At 43.3% G+C, this 24438-nt stretch overlaps 1 protein-coding gene across 1 annotated transcript in view; it reads left to right on the forward strand.

Moving 5' to 3' along the window:
• DOCK5 (dedicator of cytokinesis 5) overlaps positions 1–24438 on the forward strand; it is a 234346-nt gene that overhangs the window by 172500 nt on the left and 37408 nt on the right. Inside the window, exons 21-34 of the mRNA XM_056118939.1 lie at positions 97–197; positions 2350–2484; positions 6618–6729; positions 7614–7684; positions 8242–8348; positions 10912–11048; positions 12869–12964; positions 14604–14702; positions 16504–16598; positions 17952–18030; positions 18716–18816; positions 22006–22064; positions 22393–22547; positions 23459–23544. Of these exons, the coding sequence (XP_055974914.1) occupies positions 97–197; positions 2350–2484; positions 6618–6729; positions 7614–7684; positions 8242–8348; positions 10912–11048; positions 12869–12964; positions 14604–14702; positions 16504–16598; positions 17952–18030; positions 18716–18816; positions 22006–22064; positions 22393–22547; positions 23459–23544 (1433 nt within the window). The remainder of the gene's footprint in view (positions 1–96; positions 198–2349; positions 2485–6617; positions 6730–7613; positions 7685–8241; positions 8349–10911; positions 11049–12868; positions 12965–14603; positions 14703–16503; positions 16599–17951; positions 18031–18715; positions 18817–22005; positions 22065–22392; positions 22548–23458; positions 23545–24438) is intronic.

Below are 24438 nucleotides of genomic sequence, written 5' to 3' on the forward strand. Positions count from 1 at the left end.
GAAAAAATGCATCAAGAGTTAAAATCTAGCTTGTTGAGAGAATCTTTGGGAGTTGTTCTTTGAGAATCTATTGAATTTTTTTTCCCCCTTTGGCAGGTTTTTATTATTTCACTAATAGGAGACATCAAGTTTCAGAATTTTAATCCTGTCCTTGAAACCTACATTTACAAGCACTTCAGCGCCACGCTGGCCTATGTGTAAGTAGCATTCCAGGAAACTGCGTGTGGTTGTGAGATCAGTGTTTTACTCCTCGAGTGGGCGTGTTTGGGATGAAGGCAAAGGGACTGAAGGTGCTGATAAACTAAATGTGTTCTAAACTTCTGGGTGAGAATATTAGCCACAAATGGGTTTTCATCATGGGAGAGATGTTGACTTTAGGCTCTGCCTTTTAAAAAGGTATTAAAAGGGTGGGGGGGAGGCTGGAGCAGTAGCGGGTAGGGCGTTTGCCTTGCATGAGCCGACCTGGGTTCGATTCCCAGCATCAGCATCCCATATGGTCCCTTGAGTACCTCGAGAAGTAATTCCTGAGTGCAGAGACAGGAGTATCATACCACTGTGCATCGCTGGGTGTGACACAAACAGCAAAAATAAAAAGACAGAAAAAAGAAAAAGAGAAAGTGATTTTTTTTTAAAGAGTTTAGAGCACCAGGGCCAAAGCAATAATATGTCAAGTAGGATGTTTACTTTGCATGCAGCTGACCTGGATTCCATCCCCAGCCTCCAGTATGCTCCCCTGAACACCACCAGAACTAACTCCTGAGTGCGACCCAGGAGTAACCCCTGAGCATCTCTGTGTGTGGCCCCAAGTCTCACCCTCCCCAAAAAATTCAGAACACCAGAGTGAAGCATTAAGAAAAATTATGAGCGGAATAAAGGATACAGAACCAGCCTCAGGGCTTTGAAAGAGTTGGCTGTTTGTAGGATCAAAATTATAAAAAGAAGTACAAGTTTGTTTAGAATGTGGGTCAGATCCTCAACCCTACACAAATGCTTTGTAGAATGTGTTTCCTTTGTTAAAGCAGAGAAAACACTCCATTCCTATGGAGGAGAATAAAGTTTTCTTCTGCACACAAGCGGTGGTTGCTACCTTTCCATAGGGCAGTCTTCTTTTGCCCCCTATAATCCCCTGGTAGCAAGCTATTCTGTTTACTCTATACTTCCTTTTGGAGTATTTGGCCCAGTGTGGCCTTGTGTTCCATCAAAGGAAAATTGTCACCTCGCCCCTTACGTACCATTTATTTTGCAGAATGACATGGTAAATACTGGCCATAATACAGTTGAAGTGTGAAAAGAGAATTTTGAGTGTGGCTTGCATAGGATCGTCTGATAGCCCTTGACTAATCCATCAGGGTTCCTTGCTGTATCAGGCCATGTATGTCACTGTCTATTGTGTCCTTTACTGAGCCCAATGAGAAAGTTCTCTGCTTTCTTTGTATGAAAGCCCAAAGTTGTACAAAATATTAGAGACATGAAAGAGGTGTCATGGTTGTATAATCTTCAATTGGCACAATGAATACAATGCCCTCTGCACTGGAGAAGAGCAGGTATACCAGTGATGGATCCTTCTCCCCCAGGAAGCCTCATTTTTCAAGCAGGCAGCAGCTTCACTAGAGTAAATAGTAACCTGGACCATCAATCCAGTTGCAGGACTATAAAGGATACTGACATGGGATTGGTCAGTGGAGTTAGACATGCTGTGTTCCAGCACCAATCCCACTACCAGTGTCTTCCTACCAATAGGGTTCCCCCTGGGTCCGTCCCACCTCTTACTACCATTCCCAACCTTTCACCTTGGCAGGCATCTTTGGATGTCTTGTTTTCAGTGTTGTGGACACTATGATTTGGATATTTAGCTGTACCACTCCTATACACCATAAGTATATTCAGATCCCCTTGATCCCTGCTTCCTGCCTGTCTCTTCTTCCCCTTCATTTTTTTTTGACTTTTTGGGTCATACCCAGCAATGCACAGGGGTTACTCCTGGCTTTACACTCAGGAATGACTCCTGTTGGTGCTCAGGGGACCATATGGGATGCTGGGAATCGAACCCAGATCAGCCGCATGCAAGCAAACGCCCTACCCGCTGTACTATTGCTCCAGCCCCAACCCCCCACTTCTATTTCTTTCCTTCACTGTCCTCTTTCCTGCACTCTGGAGTCAAGTGTTATATCATATTAAATGAAGCAAAAGAAAGACAAACTCATGTGGCATATAGAAGAACTGGATGAAGGAAAGCAGTGATTGAAAGGGGGGGATGCCTCGTTTTCTTTCCTCTATAGCCTGACCCCAGACCTGGAGTGCCACTTTCCCCTAATGACATTTTATTCCCCCCTTTCTCGCTCTTTTAAGGAAACTCTCCAAGGTACTGAACTATTATGTGGCTAATGCAGATGACTCCAGCAAGACAGAAATGCTCTTTGCTGCTTTGAAAGCCTTAAAGTACTTGTTTCGATTTATCATCCAATCTCGAGTACTCTACTTGAGGTAATGTTTACTAATAAAATAGCTTTGCTAACTTTCTTTTTTCACAGTTTTTTTCTTAATCATCATGCTGAAATTTAGCTCCGCGAGTAGGTGGGTTTTGTATGGACTTGCCAAATTTCAGAATTTGAGGGCTGAAGGTGGAGGCAGACTATAAAGTCATATATGAAGATCCATATGAGAACCTTTTGGATTAGCAGAATTTTCAGTGACAGCTCTGGGGAGACAAGTTCTTCTGGGAAAGGTTGTATTTAATTTAGCAACTGCTTCTTCCTCATGACATGGAATATGAGCCTCAGATCCCAAGCTGGTAATGGAGGGAGTGCATGTGCATTTTGGGGGGGGGGGGGGGTAAGATTATCCCTGAGATAGATGTTTCATTGCAAATCCCATGCTTAGCTTTTAGGAGAAACTAATAAATAGGAATAAAATGATTCCTAGTTTGCATTCCTGGAAATAGCAACAATCATGATATTACAAAAAGGCAAGTAACTTTTTACCCACATTCCAGCACTTCCCCTGTTCTCCAATAATAATTGAATTTCCATGGAAAGACATTCTCTGTTCATGGATTGAAAGAATCAGCATTGTTGAAGTGATCATCCTATCCAAAGTACTATACAGATTTAATGCAATAACCATTAAAATTCCAATTACTTTATCAAAGACATGGAACAAACCCTATTAAAAATTGTATGGACTCATAAAGCTCCTCAAATAATTAAAACAATCTTAAGGAGAAAAAGAAGATTGGTGACATCATATTTCCCAACTTTGAACTATACTATAAAGCTATAATAATTAAAACTATATGGTACTAAACTAAAGAGAAACCTCCGCACCAATGAAACAGAATTGAGTGTCTTTGTTAAGCTTCCAGAGTTATGGACAGCTAATCTATGACAAAGGAGCTAAATATATGAAGTGGAACACTAAAATAAAATAAAATAAAAACTCAACAAATGGTGCTGGGAAAATTGGAGATTCCCATATAAAAATATGAAATTAGAACCATACCTCACATCGTTCATAAAAGTAAGCTCAAAGTGAATTAAATATCTTGCGATTAGACCATAAAATATATTGAAAAAACCATCAGCAGAATTCTCTTGAAAATTGGGGTCTGAAGTGTTATCACAATGGCTGGAGCTCTTGTGTTGCATGCTGCTAACTCAGAGTCATTCCCTGGCACTGCATATGATCTCCTGAGCTCTGTCAGGTGATCCCTGAGCACAGACCCAGGAATAAATTCTGAGCACCTTTGGGTGTAACCCTAAAACTATCGTTTTTACCTCATTATGGTAGTAAAATTGCTTCTTAGGATTTATGCACTTAAACTGCAATCTGGGACTCTGGTGTTGGTAAGAAATAAGCCAAAGGACTGTCACTGTCACTGTCCTCCCGTTGTTTATCGATTTGCTCAAGCGGGCCCAGTAACCTCTCCATTGTGACACTTGTTACTGTGTTTGGCATATCAAATACGTCATGGGTAGCTTGCCAGGCTTTGCCATGTGGGCAAGATACTCTTGGTAGCTTGCTGGGCTCGCCAAGAGAGGCAGAAGGATTGAACCTGGGTCAGCCAAGTCAGCCGCGTGCAAGGCAAATACCCTACCCTCTGTGCTATCACTCCAGCCAAAGGACTACTGATTTTTATTTATGAGACAGAACCAGAATTTCCATTGGTAGGCAAGTCTTAACAATAATCAGAGTACTGTAATCTCCCTTATCAGTGAAGACTCAGGGTCTGCCCCATGTCCTTCTGTTTCTGGCAACTTGGCAGTCATGCCCACAAGACAACTCTGACTGGTGCCAGATAATATCATCAATGGCCTCAATCTAGAGACTCATTTTTCTTCTCTCAGAAGAGAGTATTAAACAACTCATCATAGCCATGCCGCCAGAGCCTATACCAAGTTGTTTCGTTTGGGGCACCCCAGAGGGGGGCGGGTGAGGCCCAGCCCAACTCTCGGGCCTAACCTTACCCACAAGTACACCTATCCCTGGACCGCAATATCTCTTACCACTCATGTTCCAAGAGTGTGTGTGTGTGTGTGTGTGTGTGTGTGTGTGTGTGTGTGTACACATGGCTTAACCATTAACAGCATATGGATAATCTCTTACAGGAGGGCTTAATGGCCCCTGGGTGAAATACAGCAATATTCACACAGACTTCTCTAAGGAAAGTTTTTTTTTTTTGGAGCATTTTCAGCGGTTTACTCATAACAATACAAAATAAATTATTTCGGCTCTGCTCTGGGGCAGAAGTTGAAGTTAGGGATGGGAACATCCAAAATATGCTGGTGGGAAGGTGTAATGGTGGTAGGATTGGTGTTCAAATATTAAATGTAATCAAACATTGTGAACTACTTTACAAAAATAAAATAAAATAAAATAAAAAGACTCAGGGTCTGTGTCCTGGCATAGTCCTCAGGTTGAGCAGGTCAGCCACAGCAGTGCAATACAGAGGGCAGAATGACAGTCACTGATCTGCAGATTAGATGAGGATCAGAATATTTCTGAGTTGATGCGCTTCTTTATCTATTGTTAGAATCTTCTTCAAAGCTAGTGAGATAGTTCTGCAGGTAAGGTTCTTGCTTTACACACAGCCAACCCTGTTCAATCCCGGCACCCCATTTGGTTTCCCAAACCCCTCCAGGAGTGACCCCTTGAGTATCACCAGTTGTGGCCCCAAAGCAAAGACAAAAAAAGAATCTTTAGGGAGTCATGCAATTTGCTGATCCATGGGTGGATCTGGAGAGTATCATGCTGAGCAAAAGGAATCAGAAGGAGAGGGATAGACACAGAATAATATCACTCATCTGTGGGATATAAAGAAGCATAATAGGGGAATCATTTTTATATGATGGCAGTACAAATGAAGATCCAGAGAACTGGTCCTTAGTAGGACGCTTGCCACTATGGCAGGAAGGGAGGATAGATCAGAGAAAGAACCATTATGACAATGATAGAGGGAAGTGATCCTCTGGACAAGGACTGGGTGCTGAAAGGAGGTAGTGTTTATGATATCCTATCGATTACGTTTTTGTAAACCACCATGCCTAATAAGAAAAAGAGTAAAAAAAAAAGGGGGCCTTCCATAGAGGTAGGCCTAAGGGCATGAGGAAAGTGGGGACACTGGTGTAGGGAAGTGAATGTGGGTGAAGGGATTGGTGCTGGAAACTTGTACACTCAAAACTTAATCATGGATAACTTTATAATTGACGGCGATTCAATAACTTTTTTTTTCAAAAAGGGAATGTTCAGCTAGTTCACCAGGGTTTGATTAGATGAGGTTAACTGATCCGAGTGGCATAAAATGAGGATGACCATGGAGGGTGCTGGAGGTTCAAATGTGGTGATCTGGGGCATCAGGGATGTTGGGGTTGGATGTCCCCTGCATAATTGTTGTTCTACAAGTGAGTACAGGAAGGTTGACAGGTGGGACTCATTTGTGACCTGGAGCTTCCTGCCACCTCCCTTCTGTGCAGAAAGGCCCATCATCGACTTGGGCATGAGGCCTCTGGGAGGTGCTTTCCCCAGGACCAGAACCAGAAAGTTAGGCAGTTTGGGAGAGTCTTTACCTGACCACTGATCTAGTGGATTAAGTGGAAACCAATGGCTCCCCTGCTTTTTGACCTAGTTTTCTCGCTGAAACCATTTAAGATGCCCCCTGACAGCCCTTTTCACAACCAAAGCAGTAACCCGTGAGCTTTGTTCAGGCAGAAAGTCTATTTGGAATTTTCCTTTGATCAATTAGCAACAAACAGCTAAGTAAATCCTCAGACAATGATCCTAATAATACCATTGTGAGATATAGCAGCTTTCTCAAATTTTCTTTTACTGAACTATTTGTTGATAATTCCACTTGCCATTTTGTTGTGATAAGAGATATAAGATAAATTATTTTGTGTCTGCTAAGGGGGCAGATTTGGGGGGAATGAGTGGGAAACTGAGGACATTGGTAGAAGGAAGACCACACTAGTGGTAGGATTACTGTGGGAACATTGAATGCCTGAAACAACTGTATTATGAACAACTTCATAAGCCATAGTGTTTAAATGAAGTTAGGGGGAAAAAAGAAATTTTTCTTCTAATGACAAAAATATCTGACTATGGTTCCTTTCTTCCTTGTCAAGATTTTATGGCCAAAGTGAAGATGGAGATGAATTTAATGATTCAATCCGTCAGTTATTTCTTGCTTTTAATACGCTAATGGACCGACCCCTGGAGGAGGCTGTCAAGATCAAGGTGAGCCTGGCAGGCATCCTTGTGGGTGGCCCTGTGCTGGCACCACACGCAACTGGCTGTGATCTGAGAGCAGTCAAGAGAATTCCTGGGAAGCTTGTAAATTTTAGGATGATTCCTAGAAGACAGAGGGAAATATTGATTGTACATTTATGCTTTTGTATTATACGTTGCTTTACTTATTATGAATTGTTTATGATGTTTGTTACATATTGTTTATGATGTTTATTATATACTATCAATTATGCTTATGTCTTTTCAAATGTCACTTTGCCAGAGATAAGCTTATCCATATACTTGAATGACTTTTTGTGGTCCCTGTGAATTCAATCAATAAGGCCTAGGGATGTTGCAGTTAGGAGGCTTTTATTCTTAGTTCTTCAATTCTTTCTGGACATCCAATGTCCCTATCATATTCACCATTCTCAGTGTTTCGTGATTTTGGTGGTGGCTGTTCTTAGTTTGCTTTATTTATAATGTGGAGGCTCACATCCAGGGCTTCTGTCCTGCACCCCAAGCTCCATCATTACTCATTTTTCACATGTAAGGTGTACAATTTCTGAAAACACAAAATTTGAGCATTACTGTCCTTTTCTCTTTTATAAGACCATTGTGAGGAAGGTATCAAGATTTTAGCCTCCTTAGAAAAAAAAACATTTTAAGTTGACAAGTATGCCTATTGGTAGTGAAGACAAAAATTCTATCTTCCAACTGTAACTATAGGGAAGAAAAGATTATAAAAGCTTCCTCAAGCAACATCAGCTTCCTCTGGTCCGCGAGAGCCTCTGTGTTGAAGACCCAAGCACAGTCCTTCCGGGCATCACGCACCAAATTCTGTGTTCATTCCTTCTTGGCAACTGAATTGAGCTTCAGTGTCTTTCTTATAGGGGGCAGCTTTGAAGTACCTTCCAAGCATAATTAATGATGTCAGACTTGTGTTTGATCCCGTGGAGCTCAGGTAAGTAGCAAAAGCATTTGGGTTTGACTTTAACAGTGAAGCACATTTGCCGTTATTCTCATACATGTAGGAACTGAACATACCCATTGATGTTGCTTCTGTGGAAGCTATTTAAGGAGACCCAATTCCAACCAGTCCACCCCTCCTCTCAGAGTTTTGCTCTTTTCTTCAGGGAAATAAGACACACAGACATGAAATTAACTGCATAGCAAAGAACATAATGATATGCTTCCAACTTAAGATCCTCAGGATGCTAAATCAGGGTGGAGGGGAAGGAAGGGGGCTAGCCAGATAAAGAGTTTTGCAAAAACTTAGTGTTCAGGCTGGTGTGCAAATATTGATGACTTAGATGTACTTTGACAGCTGGAACAGAGCCCGCCATATGAAGTATACTGAACTTGGAATACAGGCACTTCATAGAGACAGATCTGGGATCTTCGGGAAGAGCGTCCCAGACTCGTTGCTCTGTAGCCTGGTCTCACAGTCGTGGAGAGTGGTGTCGTCCTAACTTCCACGCAGCAGAAGGAAAATGCTAACCATAGGACTTTCTCTTCCAGTTTGCTCTTCTGCAAGTTCATCCAAAGCATTCCTGACAACCAGTTGGTGCGCCAGAAACTCAACTGCATGACCAAGATAGTAGAGAGCAGTCTTTTTCGACAGTCAGGTAACCCGGCCAAGGCAGCTGAGGCAGAGCTTCTAGTTGTGCTGCTTCTTTCATCAGCAGTTGGCTTTCACAGGAAAATCTCCATAGCGCCCTTGTTAATTGTTTGTTGTTGTTTCTGCATCATGGAAGAAACTGGTTTTACATAGCACTGAAATCACTTTGGGTCTTTTCCAGCAGTAAGCAAAGTCAAGTGTGCTTTTATCTTTAGAACCATTAGTAGGTGTTTGTTAATTAGAGAGCTTTTTCCTCAAAATAGAAACCTTTTAGAGAAATTATCCAACCTATACTGAGAGTACGACCTGTGAGTCCAGGGGCGGAGAGGGGCAGGAACTGGGTCAGGAGCAGAGGGACGGGGATATAACATGACCCCTGCACTTGTACTGACCCAGACTGCTAATTATACGTCTCTCCACCCCGGACTCCCCCATGCTTAGTCGTATCAGTAGTTGAAAACTGATCACAGAGCAAGTATTTACAGAGAATTTGGCAAGCTTTATAGATCAAAGGAGTTTGAAGAGTGAACCACAACCAACATACTGGTTTTTTTTTGGGGGGGGGGCTATGGATGGAAGAAATCTCTTAACACTCATAAACATGTTTCATTTAGTAATCAGAGTCAAGCACGTAGCCACTACATCTTAGTAACTATGCTCTTGTCCCAGAGTTGTTGTGGGACATTTCCCAGTAAGTCTTAAAACTTGTTTGGGTGGCAACTGGGGGAACCTTTTCCAAGACACCAGCAGTAGGGCGGGGGGGATGAGCACCTGTCTCTGTTGCTAGAATGGGCTGAGGACCAGCAGGACTTCTCAGTGCTCGAGAAGCTCAGTGGGGTATTCATGGGAGACCCCTCCTGGCCTTTCACCTGGCCAGTAGGACTAATGAGTGACCTTCCCTAAGAGTCAGCTTCTAATGCAGTGGGAGAAGGCCTTAAGTAGGTTAAATCATCAGCAGCCTCTTCTGGCTCTGATTTTCCTGGCCTTATAAATCTTAGAAGTAGTTATTAGAGGGATATAGATGGAGGTAGTGCAAAAAAATAAATCCTTGTGAATGTTCTTTTTTTTCTTTTGGTGGGGGAGGGAATGTTAAGGGGCCACATCTGGCCGTGTCCACAGCTTACTTGGACATAGGGGACCACATGAGATAGTGGGGATTGAACCTTTGTCAACCGCATGCAAGGCACAAGCCCGACCCTCTCCAGCTTCCAAAACTGGTGAATGTTTTTCAGTATAAGACACAATAATACTATGCACCTTAATACACTGTGAAAATCTCTGGAAAGCTGAAGGGATAAATGAGATCACAGAGTAAAGTGTTTGAGCCCGGGAACAAACAGTCCAGGATGGTTCTCATTAGAGGCACAGTTAGCATAGCTGGTAGTCATTTTCATTAGTGTCGGACTAGCTGGATTCATAATGTTTCTTAATCATGATGATCTCAGAAGGAAGTAGTAAAAAGGTAAACTTTCTTTTATAAACTCCATTGGCCTGCAGAAGTAAACAGAATATCTGTGAAAAAGAGAAGTAGTAAAATTCAGCATTTTTAGGAATCGTATGCTAAATGCTCTCTCTTAAACATTAACTTGTTTAATTTTGAAACTGATATCACTTGTGTGCTTGATTAGTTTCATAGGACTTAGCTTTCAATTATAAACTTGACTTTTTTTTTTTTTTTAAATAAAGGGCCAGGGCCTTAGTGATAGTACAGCTGGTAGAATGCTTGCCTTGTGGCTGAACCAGGTTTGATCCTTGGCACCCCATGTGGTGCCCTGAGCACTGCTAGGAGTGATTTCTGAGTACAGAGCCAGGAGTAACCATTGAGTATCACTGGGTGTGGTCCCATCCCCAAAAATGAAGAACTGAGAGATAAGAGTACAGTGGTTAGGGTGCATACTAGATGCAGTTTTCTGGAGGACCCAGCAACCTCAGTCGGCCCAGGTATCCCCAGCACTGCTTGGGCTGAGCATCACTGCATCTTTGGGCCCTTGCACTGAGTCACTGGTCTAGTTGGCCAAGAATCACTAATTTGGCCACCGAACCGCCTGAGCACTGCTTAGATCCCAGGCCCCAAATAAAACACATTTTAAAAAATTAAAAATACAGCATTACTTAAATTCGTTCAGTATTGTGTGTGAAATAATTTGTGCATGCACCTATGATACAGATCACCTTTTTTTGTTTGCTTGTTTGGGCTTTTTTGCTTTTTGTATCACACCCATCGATGCTCAGGGGTTACTCCTGGCTCTGCACTCAGGAGTTACTCCTGGCAGTGCTCGGGGGACCATATGGGATGCTGGGAATTGAACTTGGGTTGGCCACGTGCAAAGCAAATGCCCTACCCACTATACTATTGCTCCAGCCTGATACAGATCACTTTTAGAGTTAAAATCAAGTGACAGGACTCTGAAGTTCAGGTCCCCAGCCTGAAGCTTCCCAAGCCCTACAAGGTCAGTTCAGAGTGAGGAGCAGTGGGGACAGGAAGAGGGAGCATGGGGTGGGGGAGGGAGCGGGGCGTGCGGGCCATGCTCTCCCTGCTCCTGGTGAGCACTCTGTGTGTTCTTCCTCAGAGTCCAGAGAGATGCTGCTGCCTCTGCTCATAGACCAGCTCAGCGGCCAGCTGGATGACCACTCCAGCAAGCCCGACCATGAGGCCAGCTCGCAGCTCCTGAGCAACATCCTGGAAGTGCTGGACCGGAAGGATGTGGTGAGTGGCATCATGGACACAGCCCCACCCAGCACTCACTCAGGCCTTGGGACTAGACCGGCCCAGGGGTGGGACATGCTGGGCCCCATGGGAGGAGACTAAAGAGGCTTCCCTGGTTCAGCTCATCAGGTCTCACTCTCACTGTCACTGTCACTGTCCTCCCATTGTTCATCGATTTGCTCGAGCGGGCCCAATAATGTCTCCATTGTGACACTTGTTACTGTGTTTGGCATGTCGAATACATCATGGGTAACAAGCCAGGCTTTGCCGTGTGAGCGAGATACTCTCGGTAGCTTGCCGGGCTCTCCGAGAAGGGCGGAGGAATCGTCGGGTCTCAGTCCAGGAAAATCAGTCTGCTCACTACTACTGGCCAACCTTCCCAGCCTACCGGTCACTGAGATCCCTGTGAGGGCTGGAAACTGCAGTCTATTGAGATACTGTCTGTGCTGATGCTGAAACCTCTGTTCCCCTATACATTGGCACCTAGCCACTTTCTTAGAGATAGGCCTGAGCTTCTGAGAAGTTCTCATTTTGTCATTCTCCCTGAATCTGATTCTTCTGGAACTCAAAAGAAATGACATATTTCTGTCCCCTCTCTAGTACTTTGGCACTACCCCCTTGGCCCCCAACACCACTACACATACCACTGGCTGAGCCATCTTGGATTTACCATATGTTTTTAATAGCTCAGGATTCCTTCCTCTTTTCTAACGCTTTATCTCCACATTGTCCTCATTCTTTAAAGTTCAGCTACAATAAGTTCCTCCATGAAGTTCCTTCCGGTACATTCCTGCTCATTCCAAGACTTTGCTGTTCTCTTTACTCTTCTTATGTCTTTATTTTTAAAATGCTTATTCTTTTTTCCCTTTGCTTATGAGTTCTTTCCCTTTTGAGTCCAGTTGACAAATGTTTCATTAGAAGCTCCCCTGCTAGGGTACCGGGATAGGTCCAAGACTGGGCAGTGAGTATTCTACCCTCAAGAGATGACCTTCCTGGGCCATCCCTGTATCGTGCTTAATTGATTTATTTTCATGCCCCACTCTTCTACTGGAGTGGAATATAAAGTTTTGTATTGCTCAGATGGGGTCTTGATTGTATACAAAACCCATCCAAACCCACACCCTTTCCCCGGACCCCAGCATAACTTGTGATTCTGGTAGGGAGTAGAGTGCAGATTGATTACCTATGTGGAGGCAAATCAACATCTTGTGAGAGGTTGGATGAATCACTTTCATGCTAAGAAATGGGAAAAATCTGAGTCAAGGTAGCTTAACTGGCTGAGCTCATGATTAGCCGGCAGGCATCCCAGCACCTGTCCCTGGAACTGCATGGTCCCCCAAGCTCCACTAGGAGTGATTCCAAAGTAATGTGCAGGGAATAGTTCCCGAGCACAGCCAGATGTGGCTTCCAAACTGAAAAAGACCAAAAAAAGCAGAAAGGAAAGAAGATAGAGAGGGGATAATAATGCTACTTGATATTTTAACTTCTGTTGGGGGCTGAAGAGGGGGGAGTAGGGGAGTGTGTGGGTGTGTGGGTGTGTGTGAGCACATGCGTGCATACATAGAAGTGGAAATCAGTGCTCAGGGGGACCATGTGCTACCACGAATGGAACTGGGGTTGGCCATGTTCAAGGAGAGGGCCTGTGTGATCTCTGTAATCTCTCTGTTCCGTGCTTGTCCTTTGGGACAAGACTGTACTTCGTAGGGAAAACCCTGAATGAAATTTAAAAAAAAAAAAAAAAAACCTCACTGTGGCAGGTTTGGTTAAGGAGAGTGAGGCTGAGTCTGGGGGTGGTGACAGCACTTATGTGTCCTCCTCAGGGCCCCACAGCACCAAATATAAAGAATATCATGGAGCGGCTCCTGAGACGAATCAACCGGACTGTGATTGGGATGAACCGACAGTCTCCCCATATTGTGAGTATCGTCCTCTGGGGCTGGTGCTGCGCTGCTGCTCTCGACATTCTGCTGGCTTGGTGGGAGACTCAGAGGATCAGAAACCCAATTCCCAGAGGCGCCTGCAGCTCTCGGGACGTGAATGTGGACAAGAGCTTCATAGCCCTCCATAAGCCTCGGTCCTTCGTTCAGACCTTAAGTTGATCTTGTTCTCGATGTTTGGGCGGGGCGGGAATGGCACAACGCAGTAGTCAGGACAGCTAAGGAGGAGAGTTATTAAGGCTGTGGTAAGTACGAACCCTGCTGAGCCGTCCATAAGAGGCACCGAACGATAAATAAAAGCCTATTTTAGTGCTTTAGAGCCAGAGACCTGCTGAGACACGGCACACTAAGAAAGCTGATGCTCAGGACTCACTTGCCAAATACTCTGAACATTTATGTAGTATTTGATTTAAGGAAATTATGAGTCTTTGTGAGCAGAAAATGAGGGCTTTGGTGGTCCATACCCAGCATTTCCTCTTATTTCAAGTGATCTGATTCTCAGTAGACTGCTCTGTCTGGATCTGCCCTCCTTTGAATGCTAATAAGAGGGGTAACAGCAGCAGCACTAACGGTAGGAGTTATCCACTCAGTGGTAGGAAGAATAGTACTTCCAGTAATAATGATAGTAGTAGTAATTAGTAATTACTACTATAGTAGTAATAATTAGCTGATTGTGTGTGTGTGTGTGTGTGCGCGTGCTTGTGTGCGTGCCAGAAACTATTTTAAGCATTTTGCATCTCATTGAAACCTTTTACCAGTCCTATGAGATGGTTTCACTGGTTACCTTCCCAAATGGGAAATATGCACAGAGTGTTCAAGCACCTACTAAGCTGTCAGAACTTCCAGGTGGTAAAATTGATGCTTGGCCCTGGGCTACCAGGTGCTGAGCAGCATATGTGTGTATGTCACCCATATTGAACCCCAAGCTGCTTACAAAGCATTTCCAACCAGATACTGTGTCAATGTGGAGGGAGTGTGTTCAGTTTACTTTCATCCCTCATATTTCTGTTGATGTTAAGTCTTCATGTAGATTGTAACACATGGCACCATCCACTCCCTTTGGTTAAGCAAAAAGCAAGCACTCCTAAAAACTTGTGATTAGTATGTTATAAAATCATCTGGTCTTTCCATTCACTCGGCTAGCGTTAGCTCAATTCCTTGACCTACCGATTTCCTCCAACTATAGCTGTGAATGGATGAGCGAACTCTCCACTGACTATGTTCCTTAACCCAAACCTGCAAAGAGACTACTTCACACAGAAATGGTGAGGGCCAGAGAGATAGCACAATGGGCTGGAGCACATACTTTCCATGCAATAAGTTTGGATGCCATCCCGGCACTTCCCCTAAACCCTTCCAGGAGGAACCCTAAACTCCTACCCCTGAACACAGAGCTGGGAGTAGCACCAAACCAGTGCCTGGTGTGGCTCCAAGCAACCCCCCCTCCCCAATATATAGAAATAGCAAAGTAAATGCTCTTTGAACTGTTTTTCAAATGATCAGTGGGGGCCTTGCTAAGGTAACTCGCTAGAGAAAAGCAAATGTTCTCAAATCTTGTTTTTGTTGGTCACATAAGAAATCTCAAGTGTGTGATTCTACTTTTTCCCCCTCCTTCTAGGGAAGTTTTGTTGCTTGTATGATTGCCATCCTGCGGCAAATGGAAGACTGTCACTACAGCGAGTACATTAGTACTTTCAAAACCGTCCAGGACATAACTGTAAGCCATCTCTGTGGGTGCCTGGTAACTTCTGTTTTATGTATTAAGAAGTGCTTAAAAACATGAACGAAACTGGGACCAGAAGGATAGTTCAGTGAGTAGGGCGTTTGCCTTGCATGCGGCCGACCTGGGTTCAATCTCTGGCATCCCATATGGCCCCCCAAACACCACCAGGAGTAATTCCTGAGTACAGAGCCAGGAGTAACCCCTGTGCATCGCTGGGTGTGACCCCCCCCCAAAAAAAGAAAAATAAAAAAAAACCATTATCTTGATTAAAAAGAAAAAAGTTGAAGGTGAACACACAAATTATATTTAGAAAAGACTCACTAGCAATGTCTGAGCTTTCAGACTTGATGGTAGACAGGTGTGGTATCCATTGAACTGCAAGGCAGACTCAGGAGCTGCACAGCCTGCAGGACCTGAGTGATTCTTCCGGGGCTGTGGAGCATCCCAGGTGCAGTTTAACCCCAAGTCTCCTGCTTCCCACTTACCAATACTCTTGCTGCATGATGTAATCCACAAGATAGGAATAATAATAATAATAATAAAATTAAAAAATCATTAATAGGGGCTGGAGCGATAGGACAGCGGGTAGGGCATTTGCCTTGCACGTAGCTGACCCGGGTTCAATTCCCAGCATCCCATATCGTCCCCTAAGCTACTGCCAGGCATAATTGCTGAGTGCATAGCCAGGAGTAACCCCTGTGCATCACCGGGTGTGACCCAAAAAGCCAGAAATAATATATATTAATTAATATAATTATAATACAATCATAATAATTCACATGGTTTAGGCCAGAGAAATTAGCCTGGGTTTTTATTTCAGGAATCCCACTGAAAAATGTCAGATTTAGCTAACTAGTAAATAAAAAAACTTCCAAAACACTGCTTTTTGATATTTTGGTCTGTTCTATTTCTGAACACTCTCTGCTCATAGCCTCCTTTTAAGAATAATTTTTTTCCAGTGCTGTGTGGTCTGTGCGGATGTTATTGGTTTACTGCCAGCATCACAGTCTGCTTCTGTAGTTTCTGTTTGGGGATCACTCAGGACCCTCTTCCAGACTGCATCTGGTAATGTTCCGGGAATAGGAAGACTCATGATTTGGCTTCTTGCTTACCATGCTTTTCTTCTCTTTTATTACTTTTAAAAAGGAACTGACTCAGAGTTATTAAGAGTATCAGCTTAATTACAGTTTTTGCTGGATTTTTTTAGGAGATCTTATTTGAAAACAAAACAAAACAAAAACCAAAAGCATTGGGTAGCAATAAACCAAAGATCTGGTTCTCTAAAAGTCCTTTGCTCAGTTCTCCTTCCTGCTGTCCATGACCTTAAGTGAATCAATTACTTTGTTGCAGCCTCAGTTTTATCATTTATAAGATATGGATTTTTTTTTGTCTTTTTGGGTCTAACTCAGCAATATTCAGGTTATTCCTGGCTCTGCACTCTGGTGGTGTTTGAGGGACCATATGGGATGCTGGGGATTGAACTTGGATTGGCCATGTGCAAGGCAAATGCCCTCCTGCTGGACTATCCTTGTGGCCCCCAAAATGTGGATTTTAACAAAAACAGCAGATGATTATTAACTCCTTCCTTCCTTTTTCCCCCCTTTGCTCGTCTTACTAGCTTCTGTGATAAATTAAAAATAAAAATTGTCTGATAGTGCTAAGTGTACTTTGTAATTCCTGAAAATCATATTGAGAGGATGGCTGTCATGGCACGGGTATTTCTTGATCATGAGAAGCCCCCTTGTCCATGGGCCGGGGGCAGTTTTCCTCCCAATAACTCCTTTGTTCTCTGCAGGACTTCCTCATGGAAACTTTCATCATGTTTAAGGATCTGATTGGAAAGAATGTCTATGCCAAAGACTGGATGGTGATGAATATGACACAGAGCAGGTGAGGCTGCTGAGAGCAGGGCCTGTGATACCCAGCCCTAAATACCTGCCGAGTCTGCCGAGTAGCTAGTCTGATTTAGTGCAGTGTTATAGGTCCTCTTTTTCCTCATATCCACCACCTGTAAAGTCTGGAGTCTTTCCATTGCTCATAGTCTTAGAAGCACCTGGTCCACCAGTGGCTACTCCTTTCCATTCCGATCTCCTTGTCTTTCTCACATTCAGCATCAGTCCTACCTCATCATCTTTCAGTTACTTGTCTTGGTCTCCTTCACACTGACTTCGAAGACTCTGCAGCGTGGTCTACCTTGTTTCTCTGCATTTCTCTCCCAATATCTCCCTTTGGAGAAAAATCGTTGCCCAGACCCAGCTTGCCTCTTCCTCAGGCCCTGAGCTGTTCTGTGCTTTTCCTTCCAGCTCCTGCTTCTCCATGCAGTGTCTTCCCCGTATTCTCTATCAGCATGCCGCTTACCCGATTCTTTCCATTGCCTCTCACATGCTGTCTCCTAAGGAAACCTTTTTGACCTGAATAGCATCTTCCCTTCCTTTGATGCCCACTCTTTTCTGAAGCCTCCCCCGGAATTTTCCATGGTCTGTATTGGGTCTTGGTGTACCGATTGCAAATGAGCCTTTCTTTCAAGACAATCTAATCCACTGCTCTAATCCCATGACAAAGACTTTGGAATGGAAGTGAAAATAAATAAAAATACATATTTTGCTAAAAAAAGCTTGATAAATTTTTTTAAAAGCTATGATATAAATCTTGTAAGAATTACTGTTAATGGTTCTGATACCTGATTCGAAAAACTCTCCCCAACTGTGTACAGGTGAAGAGTGAAAATCGCATAAAAAATGTTAAGATTTTACCACCACTCCAAAGTCTTAGGGAAGTATAGAGGGTTTTGTTTTTGTTTTTTTTTTTTATGATTAAAAAACCAAAACATAAGAGCAGTGTCGAGATAGAGTTTAACACAATAGACTGGAGCATGAGTCTTGGATCAGGCTTGTCATTTTTGCGTTGCCTCTGCCTAAATGTCGATGCAGTCTTGAGCAAACTCACAGTCCTTTCTAGAAACTGGCCTTCGGTGCTTTTCTCTGCAGACTATGGAGATCTGAGAGAGAAGTAGAGCTTGGGTTGATAAGTTTAGTTTTGGTTCGGTTGCTTTCTTTTGTTTTTAAGAAAATAGTTTTATTTCAGAGATATTGGAGGGAAGAGAGTCAGTTCCCTGCAGGGAACGGACACCCAGGCAGGATGGGAGTGAGTCCAGAATTAAGGGTGGCTGGTTTTGACACATAGATGGACCCTGTCCCAGGAGCATTCTTAGCTGCCTCCTTAACCTTTGTCTCCTTCCTCCAGGGTTTTTCTCCGTGCTATAAACCAATTTTCTGATGTTCTCACACGAGTCTTCATGGAACAGACGAACTTTGAACTTCAGGTACGCTTCAGATGATTCCCTCAACGGTTCGTGGATTCTCATGCAAGGCGAGAGTACTGTTTCTTTCAGTTTAGAAAACATCACAGTCAGGGGCAGAGGAATGAGTTCCAAGGGCTGCAGTGCATACTGTGCTTGCAGGATCCCAGGTTTGATCCTGGGCAGCACAGGGTCTCCAGTGCCACCAGGACAATTCCTGAGTATCACTTGGTGTGACACAGAAACAAAACAAAACAAAATGTCACTTTCAAGATTTCATCGTTTTCAAATGGGAACTTGTATTTATCTTTCTCCTTTCCTAATGCTCACTTCCTAGAACTATGTCTTTTAAATACTCTAGGTTTTTAATTTTTTTTTCTATAAAGGAAATAAATGTTTTTTTTTAATGTGAAAATAGTAATAGTTGGAAATATATTAAGCAAGAAGGTAATTACAGAAACTGGAGAGTTAGTACAGGAGTTAAGTCACCTTGTGTCTTATCCAGATTGGAGCCCCAGTAACTCAATGGTTTTTTGAGCTCATCCAGGTCATCCCGATATCAGAGGGTCCAAACAGCACCACATCTCTGGGCCCCTGTTTGGATTTAATTCCCAACAAGTGACTTTCTACCATGTGGCTCAGCTCTGCTTTATTCTAACACTTATTGATGGCATTTTTCATTTTCACCCACATAATTCCTTTTGAACAGCTCTGGAACAATTACTTCCACTTGGCGGTAGCATTTCTCACCCATGAGTCTCTTCAGCTCGAAACCTTCTCACAAGCTAAGCGCAACAAAATTTTGAAAAAGTAAGTGTCCTGTTCAATTTGTTTAAGCTTAGGAATGGGAGTCTTTTCTTTCTCTTCAGAGCAGGCCCTTTGGTATCACAGAAATAACTTTTCCTCGGGAACTCCCATTATTAGGTAGATCCCCAAGTAATCCTTATGAATCTCCTGTTTCCCATTCCCCATCTCTTTTCTCAAGTTCCCAGCCATTTTCTCATCAATCATCATATTCTTTTTTTTTTTTTATTGTGTTGTTGTTTTGTTTTTTGGGCTGTGTTCAGGGCTTACTCCTGACTCTGTGCTCAGGGATCACTCCTGGCGGTGATCGGGGGACCACATGGGATACTTGGGATCAAACGTGGGTCAGCCATATGCAAGGCAAATGCCCTATCCAGTGTACTGTCTCTCCAGTCCCCATGGCCTTCTTTTTATAGATTTGACCTGGAGAGAGGCCTGAGAGCTAAACAAATGCTTCTGTTTCAGCATGTCTGCCCATCTGCTGGCAGCTTTTCTGAATCGCAGACTTGGCGCCTATCTTACTTACCCCTTCCCAGAGTGCCTGCTTTGGCACTGAGGTTCCACCTCTCACTCAATTCTGTAGACAAACCGACACTTAACACATCACGTAACAGTTCCACCTCTCACTCAATTCTGTAGACAAACTGACACTTAACACATCACCTAACAACACCTTTCCAGGTTCTGGGCTTGGAATTCACAATGGCTTTCTGTGCAGAAGTTTGGTTTAGGAGAGCTTGTCATTGCTTTCATCACAGGTCTGTTGCAGAGTTCATGGAAACTCAATGTTTGCCTAGTTAAAAGGATTGATTTATCATGAAGGACTGTGAAGTCCTTCATGGGATATAAAAATGTAAATATAAAAAGTTTTTTCTATTTTTAGCAGAAATAGTTGTATCATAAAAGTAGGAAGCATTATCATGTATTATCATGCACATGTGAGACATTGATCAGATAAACTCATCTAGAAATATTAAAATTAGTTCGGGTATTTTTTGTTAAATTAAAAGAGTAAGAGAAATTTTAAAATGCCAGTTTTGACACTAGAGTAACTTGAGTAGGAAATGTATTCCCCTGGGTAAAAGGGTAGATTATAGTGATTAGAGTTCCCTGAAAAACTACTTTCAACATGACCCTTTTCTATTTTTTTCCACCGTCCCCGCCCCCCTCCAGCTCTGACATATGGTATGTGGTATGAGACAGACACAGGTGTATGATTTCTTAAAGAGATTTCCAGGTGATGCTGATGCACCTGGAACCAAAGAAACTCTGTAGATCCCTGTGCCCCTTTTTTTGGGTGTGTGTTACAACTAGTGGTTATCAAAAGAAGCCTTTTAGAAATTGTATGCAAATCACACCCTGGCATGAAAATCAATAGCACATATTTTCTTTTTTGTCTATATTTATAGGTGTGCCTTATACAGTAGCACTGTAGCACTATCCTCCCATTGTTCATTGATTTGCCCGAGCGGGCACCAGTAATGTCTCCATTGTGAGACTTGTTGTTACTGTTTTTTTTGGTATATTAAATATGTCATGGGGAGCTTTCCAGGCTCTGCAGTGCAGGCTGGATACTCTTGGTAGCTTGCCAGGCTCTCCGAGAGGGTTGGAGGAATTGAACCTGGGTCGGCCACGTGCAAGGCAAATGCCCTACCCGCTGTGCTATCACTCCAGCCCGCCTTATACAATACGATCAGTAAACTTGGGGGGCTGGAGAGATAGTATCATGGGCAAGGCTCTTGTGTGGCGCACAGCTGATCCACGGTTCATTCCCAGCACCACAGAGCTCTGCAGGGCATGATCCTTGAGCACAGAGTCAGGAAGTAAAACCTGAGCATAGCTGGGTATGGCCTGACAACGAACCTGAAAAAATAAATAAATAAATAGAACCCCAAGGACGAGTTCTCCACCTTTGGCCACATATGTTATTTGTCTTCCTTTTCATTACTGTTATATTTTGTTTTATTTATTTGCTTCACAGCAATCAGTATTTTTCTTTTCTCCTTTGAGGACATTTGTCCATGTCATCTTCTAGGTCATTTTTTCAGTGTGGCATTTGGCCTCCTCCTGCTGTCTAGAGTCCTTTCCTCTTGAGTACAGGGTTCTCCTGGGGTGGGGGGGGGTGTTACTTGGGGGTCTTTGTGTATTTATTTAGCTACTGACATCAGTTCTAAAAGTGTCCTAGCCTTAAATGTGACCTAGAGGTTTGCTCTAGAACTTGCATCTCACTTGCTTGTCTCTGTTATCTTTGATGGCTTTTTCACCCTGGAGACTCCTGTGTTCTTCTTGAACATGTATTTCTTTTTTCTTTATTAATTTTTTAAATGAATCACTGTGAGATACACAGTTTCAAAGTTGTTTCTGATTGGGTTTCAGTCATACAGTGTTCCAGCACCCAACCCTTCACCAGTGTACATTACCCACCAAAATTGTCCGCTTTTCCCTCCCACCCACCAGCGTCTATGGAAGACACTTTTCTTCTCTCTCTCTCTCTCTCTCTCTCTCTCTCTCTCTCTCTCTCTCTCTTTCTCTCTCCCCGCCCCCCCTGCCTCCCTCCTTCCCTCCCCTTTTGGCCATTATGGTTTGCAATACAGGTACTGAAAGGTTGTTATGTCCATCCCTTACGTCCTTTCAACACTCAGTTCTTGTCCAGAGTGATTATTTCCAACTATCATTGGCACAGTGCTCCCTTCCTAACCACCTCCCACCGTGTTCCCCAACCCTGCTGTTTTGACACACTTCTAACCATGGACCAGTCCTCCTGGCCCTTGTTGAATAAGTATTTCTTCTCCTTCTCTTCTCTCACATCTTACTAAGCAAGTTTCATTCAATAAAAATCTATTGTGCTTCACTAAAAAATCAGAAAATAAATGTGACCGAGGAAGCCAGAGAGATAATGCAGGAGTTTGGGCACTTGCCTTGCACTTCCCTTGCTTGGGGTCTGTCATGGTTCAATCTCTGATCCACATGGTCCCCCTGAGCACTACAAGGAGCGACCCCGATCACAGAACTGAGAGTGGCCCCCAGCCACCACTGGTTCTGATTCAACGCCCCCTCAAAAAAAAAAAAAAAAAGAAAAGAAAGCAATAAATGTGACTTAAAGGAACCTAAGCTCTTTTGGTTCCCCTTATCATTTTATGATATGTATTCATTTCCACTGCAAATCCTTCTCTTGGTTTATGATCTTCTTCCTAGATATGGGGACATGAGAAAGGAAATCGGCTTTAGAATCCGGGACATGTGGTATAACCTGGGTGAGTGTATAATCTTGAATAGGCCCATCTACACCTCCTGTGTGATACACATCCCACAATGAGTTCTTTAACTCCCAGTAACCCTGAGATTTGTTTGTCTTTGTCTGGAGGTGAGAATTGACTTGGGAATTTCTCACTCATCTCGTCTGGAAATATGGGCAATGAGCTATCTTTATGGTGACAATCAAATACAGTCTTTGGTCACTCCTGAATAGAACTGCTATACCATCAACTCCTTTCTTTTCTGATGGGCCCTGTGGAGGAAGATTGTAACACTTTTGCTTCTTGTGCCATTGGTTCTTAACACCCTCACTTGCTTTCCTTTCAGGTCCCCACAAAATCAAATTCATCCCATCCATGGTGGGACCCATTCTGGAGGTCACACTGACCCCTGAAGTAGAGCTCCGGAAAGCCACCATCCCCATTTTCTTTGATATGATGCAGTGTGAGTTCAATTTCAGTGGGAATGGCAATTTCCACATGGTAAGAATGGGAACTCTCTAATCTCACAAATGCACACGGGCCACACCTTAGTTTCTTAAACACAGAGAAGTATTAGTCGGAATGATGCCATATATAGTTTATCTAGAACCTTTACTTTGCATTTGGTACTTAAGAGACAGAATGAGAGGATCCAATTTAAGGTCCTTTTTCTGTATGTGTTTCCTAAAACAACACTGTCATCTCTAGATGATTGACATTGGACATGATGCATTTTAATCCTCTCTGATGCAAGACATTAATATGGCAGCTGAGGGGAAACCTGTGTAATGCAAATGGAGCAATATTGCACAGCACAGGACTGTCATTTGAAGACCTCAGTTTATCTGATTTATTTCCCCCCCAACCCCCGTGCTTCATTGTTTTTAACCTATGTGGTATGTTAGAATTGAAAGGATGATTTCACAATGATGCAACTCTAGAGAAGCAATTCCTTTACCAAAATGGAATGACAGGGGACCGGGGGTATATAGCCCAGTGGTAAAGCACGTGCTTTGCTTTGTATCCATGAGGCTCTTGGTTTGATTACTGACATCACATCAAGAAAGAGATGTAGAAAAGAAATCCAAGTAGATAAAATAGAAAATTGGAATGCATAATTGAAACGGCCAAGTAATGTGTTGGATAATTTTTTTTTCCAGTAATGGTCCCCCTGAGCATCAGTAAAAAATTAGCCACAAAGAAAAAAAGTAGCATAAGACTGGTATAGGAAGTTTTGATAGGACTTTGTGTGCAATTAATGGATGCTGTGATGTATTATTTTCCTTTGTGTATCTTGGAAGCGCTATGCAGTTCTCGAATGAGTTGGGGCTAAATCTAGAAAGGTAAAATCTAGCACATCATTTGTATTCTAAGGTCAGCATTCTCCTGTGAAATTCTTTCTCTGCTTTCAGTTTGAGAATGAGTTGATCACAAAGCTGGATCAAGAGGTAGAAGGGGGAAGAGGAGATGAACAATACAAAGAGCTGCTGGAAAAACTGTGAGTGTTTTAGAAACAAACCTACAAGTTGATTGTATCATTGCATGATGGAGAAAAACAGACTTGCCGCAATGTTGGCCAGTAACGTAATAGAGAATCACCAAGGTGACCACCATGAATCCGTTCAGCTTCACAGGATGGTGGCGTTTACGCCGTCCACTGCTGACATTTGTTTATGTGATAGGAGTCCAATGTGTATGTTTTTTCAGCCAGCTCTAGAGAGCAGGCAAATGGAGAAGAGATGACAGGTGCTGAATAGCAGCCTTGTGCCCAGTATCTAAATTGTTAAACTTGAGCAAAAGTGCTCATGCCTCTAATTATGGCCTCAAAGCAACAATTCAAAAGAAAATCGGAGGGGCCAGAGTGATAGTACAGTGGAGGGCATGTGCCTTGCATCTGGGGCCAACCTGGATTCAGTCCCCGGCATCCCCTGGCGTCCCCCAAGCATCACCAGAAGTAATTCCTGAGTGCAGAGCCAGGAGTAACCCCTGAGCAACGCTGGATCGCTGGGTGTGACCTCCCCCTCCCCCCCCCCCCAAAAAAAAGAAAAGAAGGTGGGAAAGGTTTCAAGGTTCACTGCACATTTAAAAATAAATAAGCCCGCTAATGAGCCTTCCCCAAACCATAGCACTTTAGCCAGCCTGGTCTTATCTCTGCCTTGCTCTTCCAGCCCCTTGGCCAAATCCAGCCCATGCACCCCACGACCCCTTGCCTTCCCCCCTGCAGACCCCTCACCCTCTTGTTCTTCTCATTCTTCTTTGCACGTATGGAATTGCTATATAAAACATGTTTTTTAAATTTCTTAAATGTGAACATCCGAGAAGGGTTGCATGACTAATCTGGTTTACTCCACAAGCAAGGAGTGTGACTTGCACAAATGGCTTAACCTGTCTG

The sequence above is a fragment of the Sorex fumeus genome, unplaced genomic scaffold, assembly GCF_029834395.1.
Source record: "Sorex fumeus unplaced genomic scaffold, SorFum_2.1 ptg000039l, whole genome shotgun sequence".
Lineage (NCBI taxonomy): Eukaryota > Metazoa > Chordata > Mammalia > Eulipotyphla > Soricidae > Sorex > Sorex fumeus.